Source organism: Pelodiscus sinensis, chromosome 1 (genome assembly GCF_052426305.1).
Source record: "Pelodiscus sinensis isolate ZL-2025 chromosome 1, ASM5242630v1, whole genome shotgun sequence".
NCBI lineage: Eukaryota > Metazoa > Chordata > Testudines > Trionychidae > Pelodiscus > Pelodiscus sinensis.
Window position 1 is genome coordinate 212,390,523 of NC_143052.1, and position 26,296 is coordinate 212,416,818.

A 26,296-nucleotide genomic window follows, 5' to 3' on the forward strand; every position below is an offset into this window, starting at 1 on the left:
AAAAGTGCTTTTGCAGAAAAGCGTCCGTGCCAATCTAGATGCTCTTTTCTGAAAATGCTTTTAACGGAAAAGTTTTCCGTTAAAAGCATTTCTGGAAAATCATGCCAGTCTAGACATAGCCTGGGTGTTCACACCTCCACATCAGCTGCTAGAAGTGGGCCTCACCCTCCCTGACTGAATTAACCTCGTTATCTCTAGCCTTATTCTGGCCTGCATATTTATACCTGCCTCTGGAAATTTCCACTACATGCATCTGACGAAGTGGGTCTTTGCCCATGAAAGCTTATGCTCCAATACATCTGTTAGTCTATAAGGTGCCACAGGACTCCTTGTCACTTTTGCACATGTAATTTTGATATCTAACTAGTGATAAAGGCAGGGGAAAGAATTTCTGTCTAAAAATGGTTTTGGAAGTTGAGTTTAAGACAAAAAGGACTCATTCTTGGGTAAAGTAGCTATATTTTCCCATGTACTTGCATATAAATCATGTTAGTCATAATTAATTTTATGAGTGCACATCAATATTTTCTGACAAATCATACAGATGCTTTGTCTGCAGTAATCCTCAAGCTAGACAACTCTAAATTCACAGAATACAACAGAGTTCTAGTACCAGCCATAGAAATGTCAGCATCTGACACTGAGTTGCTAAGACTCTGCTACTTCCCCTATCACCTACACAAGACTCAAAGTAAAAAAAAAAAAAAAAAAAAAAAAAGTATTATTTCCTTCTTTTAGAGGGGGTTTCCATTCCCCATCACCATATTTTCTATGAGTAGATTACACTTCAAGGATGGTTTCATTAGGTTGCTGATCTTCAAGGCCAAATCTTCAGCTGGTGTAAATCGGTGAAGCTATCTACTTATGACCAATAGTTTAAAAAAAATACTGTCATGAAACAGCCTCCTAAACCCCAGTTCACTGGACTCAAATTGAAGAATGGCTATGCCAGGTCAGACCCATGCTCCAGTAGCCAGTAACAAGTGCTTCAGAAGGAATAAACAGAACAGGGAAATTATCAGGTGATCCAACCCTATGTTGTCCACACCCAACTTCTGGCAGTCTGAGGTCTAGGGACATGCAGAGCATTACATTGTATCTCTGATTATCTTGTTTTACAGCCATTGAGAAACACATCCTCCTTGAATTTATATAATTCATTTTGAATCCAGTTATATTTTTGTCCTTTAAACTGGGGGCCTATTAACTTATCTTCAGTGCTCCCTAATACTTGTGTTATACGAAAAGGTAACTTTTCCTTAGTCACTTTCTTCACACCAATCATGATTTATAGACCATCTCTTTTTGTAATAAGATGAACAGTCTTCTTTTAATCTCTTCTTACATGAAAGATGTTCCATAACTCTAATTATTTCTGTTGCCCTTCTTTCTACTTTTTTCATTTTCTTATATTCTTCCCCTTTCTTAATGATTTCTAAGATTCTGTTAGCGTTCTGACTGCTGTTGCACATTCAGTAGATTCTCAAAAAATTACCCATGATGACACCAAGATCTCTTTCTTGGCTGATGACAGCTTATGTAGACCCCTATCATTTTGTATGTATAATTGGAATTGTGTTTTCTAATGTGCACTACTTTGCATTTATCAACATGGAATTTCATCTGCCATTTTGTTGCCCAGTCATCCAGCTTTGTGAGAACACTTTGTAGTGCTTTGTAGTCTGCTGCTGGACTTAACAACATTGAGTATTTTTGTATCACTAGTAAATTTTGCCACCTCATTTATCCCTTTTCCAGATCATTCATGAATATATTGAACAGTACTGGTCTCAGTACAGATGCTTGGAGATCACACTATTTAACTCGCTACATAAAACTGACCATTTATTGATACCCCTTGTTACTTACTTCTTACCAAAATACTGATAAATGAGAGGACCTTTCTTATCTCATGACTGCTAAGTTTGCTTAAGATTATTTGGTGAGGGACCTTGTCAAAGGTTTTCTGAATGTCCATATACACTATACCCACTGGATCATCTTTGTTTACATTTCTTAAGAATACTAACAGATTGGTGAAATATGATTTCCCTTTTCACAAGTCATGTTGTATCTTCCCCAACCTGTTATGCTCACTGATGTGTCCAGTCATTCTGTTTTTTACTGTAACTTTAACCAATTTGTCTTGTACAGGCAGTCCCCGGGTTACGTACAAGATAGGGACTGTAAGTTTGTTCTTAAGTTGAATTTGTATGTAAGTCGGAACTGGTACATATTGTAGGGGAAACTCTAGCCAAACATTTCTCCAGAGCTCAGTTTTATTCTCCCACACCTCACTTCCCTCAGTCCTTTATTCTCAAGCTGAGATGTCTGCTGAGAAAAGCCGCTCCGCGTCTCCCTGGTCTGCTGGGGGGAAGCAGCTAGTGCGGGGTTGCCTCACCCCGTTTGTAAGTAGGGATCTGATGTAAGTCAGATCCACGTAACCCGGGGACTGCCTGTACTGAAGTTAGATTTACCCAACCTGAAATTGCCAGGATCGCCTCTGGAGCCTTTTAAAAAAATCACATTACATTAGTTATCCTTCAGTCATCTGGTGCAGAGAGAGATTTCAGTTAGAGGTTACATATCATAATTAGTAGTTCTGCAATTTCATGTCTGAGTTCCGAACTCTTGGGTCAAAACCATTCGATACTGGTGACTTATTACTGTTTAATTTCTCAGTTTATTCCAAACCCTCCTTTACTGATACATCAGTCTGGGATAGGTGACAAATCCTGAGGAGCTAACAAAACAGCTGAGGTGTGGGAACCTTCTTCACATCCTCTGCAGAAAAGACTAACACAAATAATTTATTTAGCTTCTTCAGAATGGCCTTGATCTTGTCAGTAGCGAAACTGACTGTTTGGCAAGCTTCCTTGTTCTTATGTACTTAATTGTTTTGCCCTAAATTTCCTTGTCTTGTGCCTTTCTCTTCAATTCCTTTGTTATCCTCCCTAATTATACTCTGACTTGACTTGTCAGAGACTATGCTCCCTTTCAATTTTCCCCTGTAGGATTTGACTTCCAATTTTAAAAGATCCCTTTTTGCCATTAATCACCTCTTTAACTATACTGTTTAGCCATGGTGGCTCTGTTGTTCCTGTTGTTGCTGTTTTTTATGTGGGGGTATACATTTAGTTTAACCTCTCTTATGGTGTTTTTTAAAAGCTTTCATGTAACTTGTAGGCATTTCATTCTGGCAATTGTTCTTTTTAAATTTCCATTTAACTACCATTCCCATTTTTGTGTAGTTAAAAGCCTCTGTGATGGGTTATTTTAGTATTTCTCTCTTCCCTCAACAGTGTTAAATTTAGTTATATTGTGAATGCTATTGCCAAATGCTTCTGCTGTATTCGCCCTGCAGACCATGTCCTGTGATCTACTTAGGATCTTTTGATTTAGGATAAAAGTCAAGAATTACCTCTCCCCTTGTGGGTTCCAAGACAAGCTACTCCATGAGGCAGATTATTAATGGGATCTAAAAATTTCATATCCTCATCCTGTCCTGAAGTAGCATGTTCCCAGTCAGTATGAGGTTAGTGGAAATAATCCATTATCGCTGGATTTTATGTTTTTCTAGCCTCTTTAATCTCCCTGAACATTTCATAATCACTATCACCATTCTTACTGCTCTTATTATTTAAGTACAGAATTAATATCCATATCAATTGAATGATACAGTCAGATTCATTTAAGATTCTCACTATATCATAAGCTTTCTGTCACATTGGGTGCATCTACACTTCAGGGCTTAACTCAAAATAAGCGACGCAAATTGAGCGACGTCAATTGCATATCTTATTTCGAAATAGGAAGTGTCTACACAGCACTTATTTCAAAACAGATCACTCTTCCTCCAACTTCCCTTATTCCTCGTACAATGAGGGGTACAGGAGTCAGAGTAAGAAGTCCTCCAATTTGACAGTATTTTGACACTATTTGGAAATAACTGCCTGCTGTGTAGCTGCGGACTAAGTTATTTCAGAATAGCGTTAGTCATTTTGAAATAGTATTGCAGTGTAAATGTACCCATAACGTACCACTCCCCATCCCAGCATGACCTGCTTGTCCATTTCTATCTATTGAGAACTATGGGACTACCATGCCCTGTTATCTTCTGCACTTGTCAACTTTTTTCCAGCCTATGGAAAACTCCTTTTTGCCCTTTTTAATTTTAAATACTGCCAATGAAACTCTCTATTTAGGTTTATGTGCTTCCTATATAGCCCCTCCTTTTCCAAAATGTCCCTCAGTTCCTAGTAAACCTAAATCTCTCACCCGAACACCATCATTGTACCAATCCATTGAGACTCTCCAGTTCTGCCGCTCTAACTGGACCTTTGCATAGAACTAAAAGCATTTCAGAGAATTCTATAGTGGAGATCTTGGGCTTTAACCTCTTATTTTACAGCCTACATTTAGAATCCAGGACCTCACTAATCTTTCCACATGTCAGCAATATCTAAATGTCCCACAACTATTGGGTAGTCCCCAACACTGCACATACATCTATTTAATGTACTAATAGGTTTAAAACCTTTGCACCCAGCAGGCAATTCCACCTGTAGTCTCGCTCTCGGTCAACAAAAATCCAACTATCTGCATTCCCAACGGGGATCACCTTACCCGATAGTTAATGTGGAATCATGGTTCATTACCATGGTTACTTAATATTTCAAAAATGTATGTGAACATCAGAATATTTCTGGGGAAACTGAGTTTAAACACAAGTAATTGCAGTGGTTTTAATCAAAGTAGTGAGTCTTTCATTATGCTTTGATTGTACTGAGGTCATTCCACTGTCTTCCAGACATGAGGTTCACAATCATGAATCAGTTGTAGAGGAAGTTATGTCTCCTGTGCATAAGGAGATTGGCATAGTTCCAATGAAAAGTAGCTGTTAGGTAATGAGAGCGGTGTTTCCTCATTTAATTTAGGTCAATTCCTTGACGGCGGATGGACGAGAAGGATCAAAACCTTGAACGTGATCCCATGGTACGTAATCAGCCAATAAAGAAGGAACAGAACTAGATGATGTGCTCTTTGAGAATGATGTTACTAAACAGATGAGTTTCTATTTTTCAACCCAACTGAAGTTAAGACAGGTTTTTAGTTTCACTCTTAGATAGAGAGAATTGAAAGACATAATTTAGCGGTCATGAATTCTTATCTCACTGTGGCCACATATGAATCCAACAAGAATGAAAGAGCCTCCTGAGCAACAGTAAATGGTATGGGTGCTTTTGGCAGCTCAGTTATTCAGAAGCAGTTATTCAAGTATTCAGAAGCAGTATAGGCTCCAGGTGAATGCTAAGACCGCAGACATGCTTAGCAAGATGAAGTGGTGTTATAGAATTCATGAATTCTTCAAAGTGCTTCCCTACCACCACCAGCATCACCTCAGACTTTCCTGCATTCTGATTCTCTTGAGTAGCTCAAGATTTCAGCTAAGTCCTTGAAGAACTGGGAGATGATGCAGGTTGCATTTTATGGGCAGGGAATATTTATACAATACTGACATTTTAGTATGCATAATCTCCAACTCCCCTAACAGTTTCACAAAGATTTTGAAAAAGATTAGGAAAATGATGGATCACTGTGAGAAAGCAGAGGTGAGAGCTCTGGTACCTGAGAGGGAAGTAAACCTCACACTTCTTTAGATGCAGTCTGACAAAGCACAACTGAAACCATGTCAATATGATACCACTAACCCATACTGCACCTCTGCAGCATGACAACAGAATTCCATGTCAATTAGTGTACCCATATGACTATGGATGTACAGCTCATACACAAAAGAAGGTGATCCAAGAATGTAAACTGTACTTCCATGTACCAACCTGATTGGGAGTAGTACATGAAATAAGCAGTGGTGGCCCATCCATAGGCGCACACTAGGTGGTCGCCTAGGGTACAAAATTAGGCAGCCATTGAGGGGTTTAGAGGCGGGGAAAGTGGCACTGATTTTTTTCTGCAATTTACCCTTTTTACATCACTGGCTATTTCTTTCCCTTTTTAAGCTACTGGAGCCAAAACTATGCCCAGTGTAATGGGACTCCCCAATTATATGTGGAAATGGAACACCCCCATACCCAACCACTCCCTCACCTACTCACAAGCAGCTCCTGGGATAGGAGCTGAGCTCAAACACTATGCTCAAACACTATTCTCAGCTAGTGTAAAGGCCCATAAAAGACTGATAGGAGTTGGGCAAAATGTATTGAAGCCAACTTTCTTCCCTTTCCTGAACCAAGCACGAGGAAGGAATGATGGAACATCTGACCTAAAGTGTTTGCTGTCTAGGACAAGAGCATCATCTCAGTTAAAATCCCATTGTCAATGGATCAAAATGAAAATTAGTCTTCTAAATCAGTTAAGCATTGCAACACTGAGCACAGCAATGCCAGTAAGTAAACAAACCAGTCTAGCCCATTAGCAGCACTCTCCAAGTAGGCCCATGGCCCACTTGAGAAACACTAGTCTAAAGCCTTTTGAAAACCTGGCTTTTAATCCCTTAGACTATATCTGTCTTATCCTTATTATATATATATATATCAATTAGAGAATGTACCTGGCACTGCTTGGGTCCTTGAGACCGGCTGAGAGTAGAGGGTGGGGGTGGGGGGTGCAGGAGTTAGGGCTGGGAGATTTGGAGGGGCTCACCAGGGCCAACGGTTGCAGTGAAGGCGGCGCTGCTCTGGTGACGGCACCCAGGATCATGCTATGTGGCCAGTGGCATTTCCAGCGAGAGGGAAGCAGAAGCTGTTCTGGCAGGTGACTGGAACTGAGTTGCCTGGCCATGGCTGGTGGCTCCTCTGGATGTGGGGGTAGGGAGAAGAGAGCAAAGCAGCAGCTCTTCTGGGTGAGAAGGGGGGTACTAAGGGCTGCACTGCTCACCCCCAGCCCACATCTCCTTTGCGGAGGCACAGGACTGTGCTGGCCAATGCAGCTCCTCCCCCAGCCCCACACCACCACTTTGGCCAAGACCTAGTGGGGAGATGTTTGGGGCAGGGAGGCCACTTACCCTTGGCTTGTGGACAGCAATATGGAGAGTCCTGGGTCCAGCTGGCCACTCTCCTCCTGGTGCAGCTGCCTCCCCATGTTCACTCCCTGTCCCCCACACTCATTGCCTCCAATAGTCATTCTCTCAGGGCCCTCCCTCTCCATGTTATTGAAAACAATTGCATACAAGGCACTTCCCATTTTCCTGGAACAACTATACACTGACCTTGCTTTAAGTTAGGATAAGAGGAAGCTGCCTACCAAATTTGATGATCCTAGATCTTATCCTTTAGGAAGCATTCTTGAACAAATGGACTCATAGGCTGTGTCTAGACTACATGCCTCTGTCGGCAGAGGCATGTAGATTAGACAGATCAGCAAAGGCAAATGAAGCCGGGATTTAAATGATCGCGGCTTCATTTACATTTACGTGGCTGCCGCGCTGAGCCAACAAACAGCTAATCAGCTGTTTGTCGGCTCAGCGCGGCAGCCATGTAAATGTAAATGAAGCTGCGATCATTTAAATCGCGGCTTCATTTACCTTTGCTGAACAAACAAATCTACATGCCTCTGCCGACAGAGGCATGTAGTGTAGACGTACCCATAGACGGATGGATGGATGGATTCACAGACAGATGCACAAATTCTCTAAAATACATATGTAGATAATTATGTTTTGTAGTCTAGGTATATGTTCTCTCCTAGGGCTCAAAGGACTGTGGAAGAATACATACATCCGTAGTAACCAAAATATGAGTTATTACTATCTAAGAATTGGCCAGACATTGTTAGAAAATATAGAATAAAGGGCTGAATGAATAAAACCCAAAGTCCAATGGGCTGGATCTCTTCAGTAGTCTTTGGAAACCCAGAGTTATTGCAGACATCGACAAGAGAGCATCCATGATGCAGTTAAAGAACTTCTCCTTTCCTCAGTATGTAAATAAATAAATGAATTAAAAATTAAATTTATATCAAAACACTAAACTATGATGTGCCAGATGTGTAGTAAAATGAGGAACTTGATGGAATCTAATCTAATATATAAAGTTTGTGTACTAATAACTTGGACACTATAAGAGCTACCGCAACCAAACTTTGCATGGGATGACCTTTCCTCCAGGAGAAAGTTTTAAAGTACTTTTGGACCCAATTGGGCCCGAGCTCAAGCTGTAAAAATCAAAAAGTAACCTGCCGCGCTGCGCTGCAGGGGCTGCCCCACCCACCCTACGTCCCGTGCCCACTGCCTGCATCCCCCAGCGCTATCCAGGATTCTGCCCCTCCCACCCGTGAGGTTACATAAGTGACCCTTTTTCCCACCACTCCCCGCGCCAGTACGCAGTGCCCCGTCCTCCACACGCACCTGCCCTGCCCCCTGCGGCACCTGCAGCCCCGGGTGCGAGCTGGGGCGCCCCTCCTGCATGTAACCTCCCCTCCACCCGGGGTCGCACCGCCCCTGGGGATGATGCAGACCTATATTTTAATTCCTATAGAAATCAGTGCAACTTTTCTACCATTCAAGAAAAGATAATAGACTACTGTTTTTGCTACATTTTGTTCTTCCGGTTTCCCGAGCAACACTGGGTAACTCCAGCTAGTATTTTAATAAGTATAAAAGGGCAGCTGAATATAAATGATACAACGTAGGACAAAATACTGTACTCTTAATGACAGGGTTCATTATTATTGATTTCTTCAGTTTAAGTATCAAAGTGAAGTAGTAAGTCTAATGTTAGCATACACTTCTTGACTGCAATCGAGTTACTGAAATAAGCAGTAAATAAAAGGACTTAAAACAAATAGTATGTATATCGGGATGCTTGACCACATAGTGGAATAATTAGAACTGTAACAGTTTAGTTAATGCCCAGACTTAGCTGGGATATATATCTCTATATATAGATATATACGATGATATATACATTCACACATGCACATATACACCTCACACTCCCACTACTGCCGTTAAAACAAGAAGAACAGAAAAGAAAGAATTATAGAGCCGTTCCAGCCTGCTGGAGAACAAGTTCTTGAATGGTGACAAGTATCAAAGGGATAGCCATGTTGTTATTCTTGCAGATTCAGACTGAGAAGTCCTGTTGCACCTTATAGACTAACAGAGTTATTGGAGCATAAGCTTTCATGGGCAAAGACCCATTTCGTCAGATGCAACTGATGAAGTGGGTCTTTGTCCACGAAAGCTTATGCTCCAATATATCTAGTAGTCTATAAGGGTACGTCTACACTTGCTACCTAGTTTGAGCTAGGGATGCAAATGTAGGTGACCAAAATTGCTAATGAAGTGGGGATTTAACTATCCTGCGCTTCATTAGCATGATCTCGCCAGCGCATTACTCTGCTCAACAGCTGTTTCGAAAGTGAAAGTGAGCGCCGGAATGTGTTTGTTCGAACCAAACTCCTTGGTTTGAACTAATGTTACTCCTAATTTGTAATGAGTAATGTTAGTTCGAACCAAGGGGTTTGGTTCGAATAAACGCGTCCCGGTGCGCACTTTCACTTTCAAAACAGCTGTTGAGCGGCGTAACGCGCCAGCGAGATCATGCTAATGAAGCATGGGATAGTTAAATGCCTGCTTCATTGGCAATTTCGGTTGCCTACATTTGCATCCCTAGCTCGAACTAGGGAGCAAGTGTAGACGTACCCTAAGGTACCACAGGACTTCTCGAAGTTCTTGAAGTAACTGCATTGCGCAGTGGACTCTTTAAGTTAGTTTGCAGAACATCAGTGATTAGAGAGGGACATGGTATAAATGATATGAACTTCTCAGCAGCTAGTACATTGTTGATAGAAAAACTGGAACTTGAGTAAATATCACCGCAAAATTGTCCAAGGGGCCCATAGAAAACAACTTGCAGAGGTAAATTGCTCAGTGGCACAAGCCAGCTGGCATTCATGCTCATCTCTTCTGAAGAAGTGGGTTTTGCCCACAAAAGCTCACGATACTATATGTATATTTTTGTTAGTCTCTAAGGGCATGTGCTACACAGCAAAGTTATTTCGAAATAACAGCCCTTATTTCGAAATAACTTTCCCAGCATCTACACAGCCAAACCGCTATTTTGAAATAAATTCGAAATAGCAGAGTGCTTATTTCGAATTTGATAAACCTCATTCTATGAGGAATAACACCAAATTCGAAATAGCTATTTCGAAATAAGTTCTGTCTAGACACTTATTTCAAAATAGGGGTCCTCCAGCCTTTCCAGGGTGCCCTGGTGGCCACTCCAGCCTCAACCAAGAACACTCCACTCCCTCCCACCCCATCTCCGGAGCCCTTAAAGGGGTAGACTCTGGCCACAGGGCCTGTGCCAGCTCCAAGCCTGCCAGCCCAGAGCCAGCAGTCACTGCCCCTGACCCAGTGGCCCCAAAACATGAGCCAGGCAGCCAGTGCCAGCCAGCCCTCCACTGCTCCCCAGGAGCAGTCTTCCAGTTCCCAGGAGCCTGCCAGGGCCCGGAGAAGGCGGGTGCCTTCCTCGTCTATGGTGGAGATCATGGACCTTATTCAGGTTTTGGAGGGGGATTCCCCCAATATCCATGATCTCCACAGTAGATGGAGGAATGCGGCCATCTATGGCAGGATAGCTGCCAGCCTGACCATCAAAGGCCACATGCGAAACCAGGAGCAGGTTTGCATGACAATCAAGTTGGTCCGGCAAGACCCCCAACACTGAGCCCTGAGCTTCCCCTCTCACTTCTTCCCCCCTCGCTTCTTCCCGCCTCCTTTCCCCAGTCTCACCAGAGTTTCATTCCCTTCCCCCCCCCCAGTTTTGTTAAATAAAGAGAGTTTGTGTGCATGAAAATATGTGTATTTTATTTGACATCAGGAAAGGGAGTTAGGGAGGGGTAAGTGAAAGGACGTGAGGGAAGAATGAGGCACAAGCCCCCAGTGGGGCAGACCAGGGAGGCTCTTAGTGCTCCTCAGGGTGGAAGCTCTCCCACAGGGCCTCCTGGATACTGACAGCCCCACGATGGACCTCCTGGATGGCAGCCTGCAGAAAATGCAGCCAGGCTCGCAGCAACACATCCAAGAGAAGCACCAGAGTGCCCAGGGGCAGCTCTGTCTCCATGTTGCCGAGTGCTGTGGTGTCCCAACTGAGGGCAACCAGAGCATGCAGAGACAAAATGCTTTGCTGTCCCTCATCGAGCTAGACAATCAAGCAGGGAAACCTGAGAACTGGCTGTCCAGGGGGGTCCCTTGAAGCACAGACCTCAGGCAGCAGCCCCATACAGTAAGTCTTGACCTGGTGCCCTGCCGGAACTGGTTCCAGCTGGCCTTAACTGTGATTCAGAGTCCACTCAGTGTGGACGCACTATTTCGAAATAGCCAAATGCTATTTCGAAATGCATTTTGTGTGTCGACGCGTTATTTTGAAAAAAGCTATTTCGAAATAACTATTTCGAAATAAGCTATTTTGAAACAACACTGTAGTGTAGACATACCTTAAGGTACCACAGGACTCCTCACTGTTTTTAAGGTATTACTCAAGATAATTGTACCAATAGTTATTGCCTAACTTGTCTTACACAAGCTAATGTGCAAAAAGAGACTGGAAAATTCTAGCCCCAGTCCCCTCAAATCAAGAGCTATCCTTTTTGTACAACAGACCTGAAGTACTATCTTGTTACTGATTAATTTATCAATCTGTTCTTGTAGGGGAGCCTGGACTATTCTGCTGTGACTATAAATGGTGATGTCTGCCTTGTCCACAGTGCAGATCCTTAAAAGCAAAACCCAGGCCTGTCTCAAGTCTGATGCATATAAGCGTGCAGGCATGATTTGGGAGAGAGAAGCTGTGAGAGGAACGAATGTTTTGAATAACAATGCAGATTAAGAATGGTACGTGAGACCATGTCAACAACACATGACAAGCAACCTTGTACTGGTACTTCTGTTTCTGATAAAACAAATGCACCCATACAACTATCAACTACGCACATAGCAGCAACATCCTGAGCAAGATATACTCCAGATATAGGCATTGGACAATTTACATATCCTACACAATACATGATCAATTGGTAAATATTACTAGAATGACCAACTCTTGCTTTGCTATAAAATGGGCTTAGTAGGAACAATCAATAGGAGGGAATGGGCAGGACTGACCCACAGGTCCTGCTTCATATAACTAGAAGTAATTAGGGCCTTCACACTGGCGACCTAGTGCATGGTGTTCCGACGCGTGGGAATCAAGAGAAGCACGACCTTCTCCCTGGTATTGCAGGTAGCATACGGGTGAAGAAGAAGTGAATTAGGCTTTATTATTGCATTATAATACATCTTCTATTAATTGCTTTTGCATTGCTTTTCACTATATTAATTGCTTTAGAATTTATAGTATTTAAAGCAGGCCTGCACAACATACGGCCCAAGGACTGCATGAGGCCCACAGGGGCTCACTGTGCAGCCCGTGCTGACTACGGGCAGTGCGGCCCCATCCAATCCGCCGGCCGGGTGGAGGAGCAGAGCGCCGCCGGGGAGGAAAAAGTGCGGTGATTCTCACTGCCAGGCTGACTGCATGCAGCTCTGGCGCGAGAAGGCATGGGCGGGACACCGGCAGATGCCAGGACGCTGGCGTGACATGGCGTCGTGACGTCAAAAAGGCTTAAAAAAGGATTAAAAAAGGCTCCGGCAGCCCCACAACCTGGAAGGCAGAAGCCAGGTAGGGGAGGGGAAGGGCTTGTGCTGAGGAGCGGGGGGCAGGTCAGGAGAAAGCATCAAGGGGCAGGGTGAAGGAGACACAAATGCCAGGGGGCCAAGTAGACATATGTGGGGGGGTTTTGTTTTTTTGTTCGACAAAAATTTTTAGCCCGCATGTTCGGTATTTTTTGGGAGAGCATCCCTACTTGCGGACCGCAGCTGTTTTCTTTGGAGTAATATGGCCCTCGCTGCTTTCCGAGTTGTGCAGGCCTGATGTACAGTTTAAATTGTATAGCAATTGTTTTTAAGGCTTGTAAAACAAACAACTGTATTAACTGCTTAAAGCTTGCAATAAATAAGGAAGTGGTTGAGTAGCCCGGGAGTGTCCTGGTTTCCCTTGGATATAAAATAAATCTAACCACGTGACAGTTCTAAAATGTCTTCTATTTATTATGTTGACATGTCTACAGAAGAGATTTTAGAACAAAATGATAAATTAATCAGTAATAGATCACCAGAACTGAATGATTTTCACCAATGAGTACTAAAAGAACTTCAGATATGAAACTGTAATTCTGATCTGTGATATATAACCAGGTTTCCAAAATTGCAAGCCACGTGCAGCTTTTTTATCATTAAAGTGCAGCTACCAAGCCACCTCTGTTCTGGACGCCCATTCCTGATCTACTAGACTGTGGGGTGAGAGAGCTCAGAAGCTCTATCTTGCAGTGACATGGTGGGATAGGAGCTTCTGTTGAGCAGTGAGGAGAAGGGTCTCGAGACATCAGCATCGCAGAGCTTCAGTAGGAGTTGGGCTAAAACCCCAAGCCTTGGTTTCTGTGCTCCAACTCTCAAACTTCAGAAGATTTTCAAATGTGGCTTGGAGGGCCAGTAAGGTTATACAGTCCTCTTAAAATAAGGGATAAGGGATCTTTCGGAAAAGGCTTTATTTTCCAAAAGATCCGCATCTAGACTGGCGCTTTTTTCCAGCAAAGCTCCAAGCCAGAAAAAAGCAGCAGCCATTTTCATGCAAATGAAGTGGGGGGATTTAAATCCCCGCTTAATTTGCAATTGTGATGTGTCTAATTTGCATCCCTTTTACAGAAAAGGAATGCAGTCTAGACACAGCCTGGGGGTGACCAAACTATCACTGAAACAACCCTTTCTGCTGGGCAAAAACCCAAAACAAATCAACTGACCACATTTTGAAACTGGGTACTTAATTAGTAATGAAGTGTATATGTTATAAACACAGCCAGAGTTAGACTGTGTCTTTGTTTTGTAACAGATTCCAAACAAGACTTATGTGTAGTATTAAAACTGAACAAGTTACTGTTCCCAAGACTGAAGAAAAGTATCTCTTTACCAGAGTTAGGGTCCTACCAATTTCACATTCCGTATTGATCAGTTTCACAGCCTTAGTGTGTTAAAAATAGTCAGTTTCAAGTTTTCCGATGTTTATATGTGAAATGTCACAGGGTTTTAACCATGAGGGGTGTCATGGGGCAGACTCACCACCATAGTGCACCTCCAGTCCAAGGAATTAGCTTGTTGGATACCTCCCTCTAGCTGGTGTCTCCTCATGTTTCTCATCCCAGGGAGCACCCAGTTCCCCTGTACCCACCATGTCTCAGTGACCCACTGTCAGTCTCCATCTACAGCAGTCTGTAATGGCCACTCATCACTGGCAAAGGGGTATGAACCTGCTGCCCCTGCCTACCATGGCAGCCCCGTAGCTTGGTTTACCAGAGCCTCCCCAGCTCTGCCTGTCTTCCCAAGCACTGCTCTACCTCCAGGAAGCCTCCTGCTTTCCTGGCAGTGAGAGCCCTACTGCTCTCTATCTAGAGCAGCAGTCAGTTCTCCCTCTTCCTTCTTTATAGTGCCCCCAGCTGGGCCCTCATTAGCAGAACTGCCTCAGCTGGGGCTTCGCTCTCAGCCCTCACTCAGGGCTGGGGTTTTGCCCTTAAAAGGCCAGTGCAGGGCAAGTGCCCTGTCACAAGGGGTCCTGACCCAAAAGGCAGTCATGGGTGGATACAGGATTGCTACTCTTACTTTTGCACTGCTGTTAGTGGGGGTTGCTGCCTTCAGAACTGGGTAGCCAGAGAGCAGCAACTGCTGGCCTGATGTCCAGATCTGAAGTCAATATTGTCTCCAGAATATGGGGAAGCCTTACAGGGGGGTGACCACCCAGGGCCCCATGATCACTGGTCCCCCCCCCCCCCCAACTCTCACAGCCAGTCCAAGCCCAGTTTCATCCCTAAGTGCTAGGCCCAGAGCAGGGGAGGGGCAGGGCTGGGGAAGCTGAAGCTGGGAGCTCCTACCAAGCATCAGGCTCCAACTGTTAGTACTGGAGGGGTTGGGAAAGAACAGATTTCTTCTTCCCCTGCATGGGCCATGACTATCAGGGCTGGGTCAGACCCACCTCTGGGAACTTGCCCCAGCTGCAGGAAGTACCGTGACTGCCATCCTCACTTCTGTGCTGCCTTCAGAGATGGTTCCCAGCCAGCCACCACTGAGGTTCCACTGCATCTTTCAGCTGGGCTCTGAAGGCAGCACACCCCTGAAGCTTCCTGCAGCTGGGGGAATTCCTGAAGGTGAGTCTAGAACCATGTTCATTTCATTAACAGCTTTACACAGCCTTTCAAGTTCCAAGCGTATATAGACATAAATGAAGTCAAGTGCAAACTTCTGGAACTGCACTTAGTCTAAGCAATCTGTCATAAATGTAGGAGGTGACCGACATTAGTTAGGAGTATTAAACAAATCCTGGGGCTAATATAATTCTTTGGCAAATAGGTTAAAAGGGCTGACTGCTAAAAACCCATTGGGAAGGAGACCAAGGTGAATTGGCATGTAAGTAACAGACCAAAATATCTTGTGTTCTAACTTTGGATTGTTTTTCCTCTTTTGCATCAGCAATATATTAATAACCAGTTGACACTTGTGACACACTATTCTGAAGAACTCAGTCACAAATTAAGGAGTGATTAATGTAAGTATTGTTTCCTATTGCAATTGTCTGAAAAATGTAAATGGTAAAACTAGCCAATTGTCTAGTTTGTGCTAAACAAATCATAGTTCAATTTTATTTTTGTTTTCTTATATCCTTGTACTATTTGTTGCTACCGTTAAGGATATGTAATAAACTCAAAATTAAATTCAACTAGGATTATTTTTTTTAAACAATTGAAATTGGAAGAACTCTAGGAAGGGTGACACAGGTCTCAGTTAAGTCCTTGTTTAAATGAAATTTAGTTACCTTTCTTACATACCTATAAAATAACACTGGTCACTAATGTCTAAACAATAGCACAAACTAAGCATGCTATTTAACCTTCAGTACAAATTCCTCATATTCTGTGCATGTAATCCAATTCCATTATATTATTTTATTTGTGTAGTAACTACAAATGTATGGTGCACCTATTTCTCAAAAATAAGTTATGGTAACTGGGCTTGAGGAAACAAAAATATTTCAGCTATGACAAACAATGCTGAATCAATGTAACTAAATGCTTTTATGAAAAAGATACTTTCTCTGTCATGTGCATGCTATTGTGCAGGAACTCCAGACACACTAATTTCAATTTTGTTTCTTCTGAGAATTAAAATTTGTTTTTTTTACATTTTCATCGCAGTTTATAGTTTCTAAAAATATTCTATAGCAGATAACCTACGTTACATTCCTCTGCACACTTGCTGTAGTTCTGAGAAGATTCCCTTCCATGCACATAAAGAGATATATGTACACACACGCACAATTTTAAACATGTGCAGATATCCCAGAGGTAAATTCTCCTGTTGCACTCAAGCGCTGTGTGGAATTGTCATTAATGGTACAACTTGACAGAATGTTCTTAGGGAAAAGAATGTTCAAAACCAAACCTCTATTTTATTTTTTGTCTTACTGTATTTCCCTCTTCTTTCTAATTTTCTCCCATCTCTGCTCCAAACCCGCACCAAATACATGATAATATGATGTACAGACTTGTGACATGGATAAACACGTCTGGCAGACACCCGAGACCACAAAGCCCTCCCAAAAAAGTATTCGAACCCTTCGTTTTGTATTCATTCCATTAGGATTTGGCTTCCCTACAGATGCTTTTGAAGTCCTGAAAGCTAGCTCTTATTAAAAACCGCAGTAATTTGGAAAATCAAGAACATCATCCACTGTCTTCTCATTTTATAATCCCATGCCTAGTAGTAGCACCTATCCCTCAGCTGAAAGTGCAGACAATCTTCTTAGTGAGTGTTATACCATTCATGTCTGTAACCAGATGTCAGGAAGCATACACATTATTTACACATTAGATAATTATTTCAATGGTTAATCCTTTTTACTGTGAAATAAAAGCAACTATGTTTTAACAAACTGGAATAATCATCCAACATGGAATTTATAATACTCTAAGGGAGTGCATGAAAGGGACACTGGAAACTGACTTGATTAATGTCAGGACCTTTTGTTTTTAAAGGGCAACCAAAACCCAATTATTGAACTCCCATAGAACACTTTCACATTACAATTTGAATAGAAACTAGCATTTGAGAAGAGAAAGATGATCTAGCATGGGTTGATTTCTTTGTTAAAGCTGATGTGCAGGCCTCTCTGTTAGCTGATTAATTTAATAAACTGGTGCCACAGATTTGATGCTTTCTAATTAGCTACTCAGCATGATGGCATGCACTACTTGCATTTTACATATATAAGCAATTTCATATTTTGTGTCAAGAATTTGTTGAACTATTCAGCAATTTCTCAATAATATACAACTCCCATTTTTCTTTCATCCCCTCATTCCCAGGAAGTTTACCAGTGCACAGAGCAAGTCAACGGCTTCCAAGATAAGTTCCTGGTGGCCAATTCGGGTGACTCCTAGATCCTCCAGTTCTTGGTGAGTAATACGTAGTAGCTGGTCCCCACTAATCTTCTCTCTCTCAAAGTTCTTAATATACTGCTGCAGGCAATCATCAAGACCTACAAGAACAAAAGTGGAGAAAGGAGGAAAAGTCAACAACATTCTGGACTCCACAAATAAAAAGCCAAACTACAAATGGACTAAACAAACAAAAGATCACGAGGGATATTTGCAAGAACACCAGGCAAAATGTTTAAGCATTAAAAAATATCAAGGGATCTAATTCTATGCTGCACAGAGAGGAGAGACGGGACAGACTACTCCTCGGGCGAAAAAGGTAGTTCTGTTTCCACCATTTATGGCAGTCCTGAATTCTTTTCTGTGCTACACATGTGAATCTGATACCTCTCCCATGATAGGTCTTCCAAGGACAACATCCTTAGGTCACTTATGGCAAACCAATGCTTCTGGGAATCTCCTGTCAGCTGCAGTGTGTTAATAGCTGCCATATACTAACAGAATAGTATATGGGATTTGGATTAGGGGAAAGAATCTGTCCCAAAGAGTGGGAGAGACTATGTGGTACACAAGGTCCAAGACTTAGAGCTTACTTCTGTACACATTTTTGCCTGAAGGAAAATACAAATTACTTGACATAACTTGTTAATGGTTTTTTGGACTAGCAGTATTTACTGGAGAGGCCTGGACAAACTTATGGTGAAACTTGCAGTGCATGTGCCCATACTATGTGAATTGTCATTAATCTCTGAATTGCATGAAGTCAATGACCGACACTAGAGTTTTATTAAGAGGCTGTTTATCCATCTAGAAATTCACTGTTTAAGATTTAATAAAACTTCTACACATACTATATTGAAAGTTACCCAGAGCCATTTAATAGCATTACTTAACAGAAAGCAATATCCATAACTAATTTGAAATGGACTATCTTTACTACAGAGACAAAGTAAGGGAGGTAATATTTTTTAGTAGATCAACTTCTGTTGGTGAGAGAGCCAAGTTTTCAAATCACACATAGCTCTTCCTCAGGTCATACACCACCCATCTTGTTTCTCAGGTGTCCTGGGAGCTATACTTGCGTACCTTTACTATAGACATTTTTACAAACAAACAAATCACAACTAGTAACAGGCATTTCTGCCACCCGTAACTTGATATCAAGGTAATAAGCTATCTACTCTTTAAAAATTGTTATCTTATTTGTGAATGAAAAACAGCACTTTTGCTGAATAATTAGAAAGCCCTAAAAATCTATCTAAAGCAGCATGAGTGCAAGAGCCCATATGTCTGCTGAATAGGAAATTGACAAGAGTCCCAGGCTATGCAGAAAATGCTGTGGGGTTTTGTTTTCGTTTGATATCCCCTCCCTCCCCTGTCCCAATCTCTTCATGCATCTTGCATCCTTATATTTCCAACTGCAAAAACAAACCATACATAATCATACCATATAAATACAAAAAACTTTGTCTTACTGCTCTGATTTCTAGACAGCAAATCCCATTCGCTTTCCCAAATGAAACTAGTCTGGGTCCATTTAAGGTTCTGGGCATAACTTGGTGCAGATGCATCTAATTACCTCAGCTCAGTGAGGCCTTCAAATGAAGCTCTGAATGGTCTTGCCAGCATTCAGTCCCGAAACTTACGCCACTATGGGCATGTCTACACTAGGAAATTATTTTGAAATAACTTAGTTTAAAATAATAACTCCTGAAATAACTCTTTCAAAATAGCATGTCCACACTACAGGAAAGCCTCAAAATTAGTCCAAGGCAGGCTCCCTTAATGTGGATATGCTACTTAAACTTAAAGCCCCTGGAAGCTTTGGGGAGTAATTACTTAGAATGACTCTGCGGCATAGTTATTTCAAAATAGCAGCAGTGGAGTGTCCACACTACCCTTATTTTGAAATAACTATTTCAAAAACATTACTCGTGGAAAGCAGGAGTTATTATTTTGAAATAACCAGCCTTTATTTCAAAATAACAGGCTTGGTAGTGTGCATGCTCCGCTTGTTATTTCAAAATAAAGGGTGTTATTTTGAAATAACTACCTAGTGTAGACCAGGGTTATGAGGTCTCACTACATAGCACCAGGGTCATGACTGCGGGTCCCAAAGCAATAAGTCTGCATCCCAGCACAAGTACATTTACATCAGGGAAGCTGTCAGTCCAGCCTGACAAGGTTCTTCTGTAGAGCAATGGGGTTAGAACAGTTTTTACAGTGGGGGTGCTGAGTACCATTGAATCAAACTATAAATCCCGTATATAATGGAAACCACTTCAAGGTGGCGCACCCTCCACACTCTTACTCCATGCTGCGGAGAACATCAGATGGCTTATTTATATTACAATACTAGAGGTCCCAATCATGTACAAACATGCAGTTCAACTCCAGGCTACTCTACAGTTTAATTCAAACTGCTGATCCAAGTTGCCATGTTTTCACTGCTATTTTTTGCCCAAGTTAGCCAATGCAGGTTAAGTAGCCTGGTATAAGAAAACACTTTTCTCCTCTTCCTCCATCAGCATAAACAAACTCACAGAGGTCCCAATTTAAATTTCAGATTTAAACATCTGAAAATGTTAAATTTACCAGTTTTCAAATCCTATGGCCATGAAATTGACCATAATGAACTGTGAACTTGGTAGGACCCTATATGTTACATATATGCCAGTGCTTCCTCCTGTCACCACCACTGCAAAAAAGGCCACTTTCCATTCCTATACTCCAATTTGTGCAGTGCTACCTGCCTTTGCTCTAAAGCTTAAACTATCACTAATGCTGAGAAAAGAATTGATCTACTTTATTCAAATATTATTGGCTACAAAAGAGCATTTATTCAGACTCACACATGCACCATTCTCCCAAACATATGAAACCAGTTTATACAATCTTTTTTTGAATAATCCATATTCATATACTTTCCCAGAAAGTTGTTAGGGGCCTTGTTAGGCTTTTGAAATTTGAGAGTCTCATTTTACAAGTTATTTCACATTTGAAAGCTTTCATATAACGACACATGTATTTTTGAAAAGAACTAAATATAGTACTTTATACTTAGTTGGCAGAACATTTTTTCCTGATGATACTACATGAATTATATATGTTAAAAAGTGTGTGAAAACAGAACAGAGACATTTGATGTCTTTTTCATAGTAGAGGCCAGTACATACTTTTGATATTTCTTCATTTAACAGTTCCCACACTGCTTACATAGACTGTGTGGGAATCATCAAATGAAACACTGATGTAATCAGCAAAACTAGTTTCCTATCACTACTAGCTAATAATACAAATTAAGAATGAGTCATTATAGTGTCAGTCAATACATGAATAGTATATGTCAGTTATAAAGAAAGCTACATTTAAATAGCCTTGGATTTTTTTAAGAGGGGCTTCTTGTATAGTTTTTAATTGTCGCTCAGGTATAAAAGAGACTGATGCAGACCATCTGGAGGAACAGAAATGCAGGCAACTGCCTGCATCACCAATTTCATAAAAACCAAGAAAGAGCAAAGCCATAATTTAAATGCAAACTCCAGGACATCTTGAGAATAGCTTGCCACAATAATGAATGAGCTGCTTTACTTCCTGTTATCCCAAATTAGAACATCCATTCTAAATAGCTTATTTTTGCCATTCTATTGCTTACTTAAAGAGCAATAGAAAACCAGGACCAGATTTAGGAGCAGGTGACTGCCTAGTGATGGAATTGGAGGGAATGGGGAGATGGCACCAGGCTCAGGGTGCTGTTTTTGTTGTTAGCAACAAAAGGGGAAAGAGAATATTTGAAGTACAATGTTTCAGGTATTCTGTATGTGGATTCATTCTTCACTAACCTCCTAAAATGGTCTGAACCTCTGTAGAATCCCATAGAAACTTCATTCAAGTTTCTTGGAAGTGTAAAGAAAAGTGATGATAAAGAAGAATATGACTCATGAAAAGAACAGTAATAACAAAGAAAGATCTAGTTTACATGAAAAGCAGAGAACTGAAGAATTAGCCTTGCTGATGATAGAAACAGCAGAGAGAAGAAATACACACCACAAATCGATACATCAGATCCTATGTTATGGCAAGAAATCTTAACTTTGCTGATATTGATTCCACAATTTTGAATGCGCCAGGAAAAATCAGGGGTATGACATTGTCAGTAAATGAACAGAACTGACACTTCTCAATTACAGGGTGAAAGCATGCTTGAGAAAAGTGAAAAATGGAATAAGCATTGGCAAGTTTACTTGAAATCAATTAATAAAGTGTTCTGGTTTTGTTGAAAATATTTGACAAGAATGAAAAATCATCGCTTGCGCTTTCTGGGTACAATCACTGGCATAACTTAACTGTCACTCTGAATCAACATGAAAAGTCACCTGGCCATTTCATGGCCAACTCCAAATGGATGGTGGTTGAGTCTAGGTGCAAACTAAATAAATGCACAGATGCAGAAAACCAGCACATTATAAATGTAAAAACTCAGCACTGGAGGAATGTACTCCAGCATGTGATTTCAATTAGCCTCTTCCGTGCAAAGAATAATTTGGCTTTCTGGAGCTCTTTGGCTACGTTGTTCACTGAACATAACGGTAATTTTCTTGGTTTAGTAGAGCTCACAGGGAAACATGATGTCATGTGTGAGCACCTACATTGAATATTTCATAAAGAAGTTATAGACCGTCACTGCCACAAAATAATTTAAAATAAACTGACTGACATTATGATAAGAAAGGTGCTTAACAGATTGATGCAGCTCAGCAAAAAAGAAGCACTACACCATAATAACAGATTACAATCCCAAAATTAGTCAAAATGAAAATATGTCATTTATCTTAAGATTTGTTGATGGCGAGTATCGCTGTATCCAACTAAAGGAGCACTTTATCTGATTCTAAGCAGTGGACAACATTACAGGAAAAGACCTAACAGAACCGTTTATGAACATTTTGAATAAAAATAAAGATTCAGGAATGGTGTGGCCTATGCTACAACAGCAAAAACACGAAGAAAGGAAAGTCTGAGAAGTGTAGCCATGTTAGGTTATGTCTACACTACACTGCTCTTCCGGAAAAAAATATGCAAATTGCAATTTGCGTAGCTTTTTACTCTTTTTTGGGGGGGTGAAGACGCTTTTCTGACATTTGGCCTGTCTTCACTGGGCCAAAAGTAAAGGAAAAAACCCTTTTTTGGAACATCCCTTCTTCCTCGTAAAATGAGGCTTACAGGGATGCCAAAAAAGCGCATCTGCTCTTCTGAAAAAATTTCGGAAGAGCAGATGAGTTTCCTGGATGCAGCAGAGCTTTCCCAAGATACTCTGTAGTGTAAACATAGCCTGAGTCTGTAACTTTAAAAACAATGAGTAGTCCTGTGGCATCTTAGGGGCTAGCAAAAATATACATATAGTATCATGAGCTTTAATTTGGTCTTTTTTCTCCACTTCTTCAGGTGAGCTTGAGTGGAGAAAAAAGGACTTTTTCGCCCCACTGAAGCAGGTTTTGACCATAAAAGCTTGTTATATATATTTTTGTTTGTCTCTAAGGAAATTCTTTTGAAATAACTACATTTGAAATAATAACACCCAAAAGAACTATTTCAAAATAAGCTTATTCCCCAAGGAAAACAGGAGTTATTTCAAAATAACCAGCCCCTTATTTCAAAATAATGGGCTTGGTAGTGTGGATGGTCCACTTATTATTTTGAAATAAGGGAGTTATTTTGAAGTAACTCTCTAGTGTAGACCAGGGCTAAGGTGCCACAGGACTCCTCATTGTTTATGAAGAGAAGAAATAGCGATGTCCAGGCAAGGATCTTTGCACTGAATCCAAGAATTTTCTTTGCACCTTGTGGACTACCATTCCCTCAGTGGTTATGCCAGATGTAGCAGCATCTTCTTTAGATTCAGTATCTCTCTTCAGAGAATTACAAAGGATATTTGTCTTTTGTAACATCCTGTACCTCAAAAGAACATCCTTCATACAAAATACGCCTTGCAAGGTATCACTCCAGTAGTCTTGATCTGTTGAACATTTATATTCTGTTGGATTATATGTGCTGATCACTGTATCTGAAGTTATGAATATTCACTGTGTATCAATATTTCAAATGTTTGTTCTTGGAGTGGCACCTGGCGCACTGTGATAGAACCATTCAAGGTAATGGCCAATTAAGAAACACAATAGGCCAAGAAAGAAGCAAAATGGGGAAGCAACGTTACCACTTGGCCTCACTCCCCCCACAATTGAACACCTGGAACAAAACCTGGGGATATGGTCCCAGGCTGAAGGGATTTCTTACCTGTTCATGGAAGATTGATGGACTGTTTGTACCATCAGTGTAAGACACTACTTGATTCAGATCCTGTCTAGCATGTAGAACACTGCTTGCAATTTTATTTCTTAGGTAACCAACTTTGATCTGTACACTGTCACTTACATTCACTTAAAATCTCTCTTTCTATAGTTAATAAAATCTGTTTTATACTTTTTAACTTAAAGCAGTGTGTTTGAAATGCAAAGGGAAATCTGCTCAGGTTCAGGAGCTGAGGCACCGTCTCCTCTACATTGAGGGAGAAGCAGTCTGGATAATATATTTACACTGGTCAGGCTTTTGACCAGGGCAAGACCAGGGCTCTGAGGTCCTAGGCTGGGCAGCTGAGGGGAAATGGCTGAAACTTCTCTGTTGTTGGTTCATAAATGGCTAGTAAAGGCATACATGTAATAGCAGCTAGATGTGTCCATGCTTGTGTACTATGGCTGCATAAGTGGAGAGGACTGCAATTTGTCACATCCTCATAGTGAGAAAGGAGGCCCAATCTGATATGCCAGAGTACTCAGCAGTACCCTGTTGCAGGTTGCAATCCTGTTTTTAGCATTATGACGTAGAAGATCCTCCCGGACAATGCTAGAACTAGCGCAAGCCAGTGAAGCCAAGTCTAGAATCCCACATAAAAACCAGATCACTGACTTCAATTTCTGGTCCAAGTAAACTTTGTAAGCAAGGCATTACAAACAAACTCAATCGATGCACAAAACAAATGTTACAACTTTGATTAGAAGCTGCTTTGATTTCATTGTGGCCTAGAGAGAGAAGAGATTCGAAGATGCCATTATTGTTGCCAAAGAAATGGTGGATTACTTAAGAATAGATCCTGTTTTCAAGGAAACTTGTAATCATCAGAAAAGAGACAGTTCAGTTCTGTGAGAAGAGATGAGATTATGGGAAGCTCAGAAGAAAAATTCAAGAGTGAGGGTTTTTTTACACATTCATTGACACTGCTCAAGTGTCTACCAAAGAGCAAAGTTTGGATATATGAATCAACATGAAAAGACCGGGGCAGTTTTGTATGCTCTTAGTAAGCTGCCAGTGAATAAAAAAAGACTCTTGAATAATTGTACAGACCTTCAGCGGATACTGACACATGGTGAATGTTCAGACACCAGTGATAAGTCTCTATATTCATTGGACAACTTCACTCACATTTTGCAAAGCAGGAAGCACTCTTTACTCCCAGTTCTCTCATTCATTCATGATGCAGAATTAAAGGACAGTTCTCCTAATGTGTGAATAGCTTTGTGAGTGGTGAACAGAGCTTTTCGAAGCTCAGGCCAATTAAAATACATCTTCAATCAATGAGAGCTGACAAGAGACTGACATTGCTTCCTATTTTATTGCTTGAAAATGCCATTGGCCAGTCTTTGCCTCTCTCTGATGCTGTGCTTCAGTTCATGGTGGTAAAGGTGAGAAAAGCAACCTTTTGAACTAGAAGACTAGGATGAACATCCAAAAATTGTCACTACAATAGAACTATTTAATACTGGTCTTCCCAAATGTTGGTGCACAGTTCAATTGCTTGATATTTGTACATTTCATTTATTCAAATTAAAAGGTTTCTATAAGCTTATCAACACATTTATTTGCTTATATGTGGTATAAATAAATACAGATTTAGAGATGCTTATATGACAGGGTTAAATCATTCATGCAAATCATGCGTCAAGTCATGAGATGGGTGGTAAATGAAAAAAAAATAGAGTATTCAAAAGTTTAAGAATAGGGAGGGGACCACAAAGGTTTTCAGTTGCTATAGCCTCTTTTTGGTCCAGTCAATTGGTATTCCAGTGGTCCTTTTAACAGAAACTGGGCATTGCCATTGTTCTCCATGTGTAGAGGCTTTTGTTGTCGGAGCCTGACATTAACACCTAGCAGTGAGAGCCCAGGAACATGTTACCCAGCAACAAATCTGTGGCCAGAGGTAGAAAACATGAGACCTCTGTGCACTACTGAGTTCCCTCTCGGGCAGAATAAATATTAATTCATATTGTGCATCCTAAGGGGCAGGAACTTGCGATGCAAGGTGGGTGACATAATACCCTTTATTGGACAAATTACTATTGGTGAGAGCAACAAGCTTTCAAGTCATGTGGAGCTCTTCTTTAAGCGTCTGTGTGTCTCAAAAGCTTATCTCTTTCATCAACAGAAGTTATTCCAATGAAAGATATTCCCTCACCCACTTGATTTCTCTAATACCCTGGGACTAACATGGCTACAACTACACTACATATAGTGTTAAGGTTGTCAGGACAATCTTTGGCTCCATTCTGTATATGTACTATGCCTGTACGTTTTTTTCATTCTAGAAGAAATAGCATGCATGTAGTAGCAAGCTAATTTAGCAAAGTAACACAAATTCACAAGGAGGCAAAGGAATAGGATTTTTTTTCATTTTCCATTTTGTTCTATTCTTTACCAGGAG

At 41.2% G+C, this 26,296-nt stretch overlaps 1 protein-coding gene across 4 annotated transcripts in view; it reads right to left on the reverse strand.

The window, feature by feature from the left end:
* The window catches only part of CNKSR2 (connector enhancer of kinase suppressor of Ras 2), a 372,258-nt gene that overhangs the window by 313,037 nt on the left and 32,925 nt on the right, over positions 1–26,296 (reverse strand). For all 4 annotated transcript variants that reach the window (XM_075913326.2, XM_075913323.2, XM_075913322.2 and 1 more), the window contains exon 2: positions 17,482–17,645. In XM_075913326.2, the coding sequence (XP_075769441.1) occupies positions 17,482–17,645 (164 nt within the window). The remainder of the gene's footprint in view (positions 1–17,481; positions 17,646–26,296) is intronic.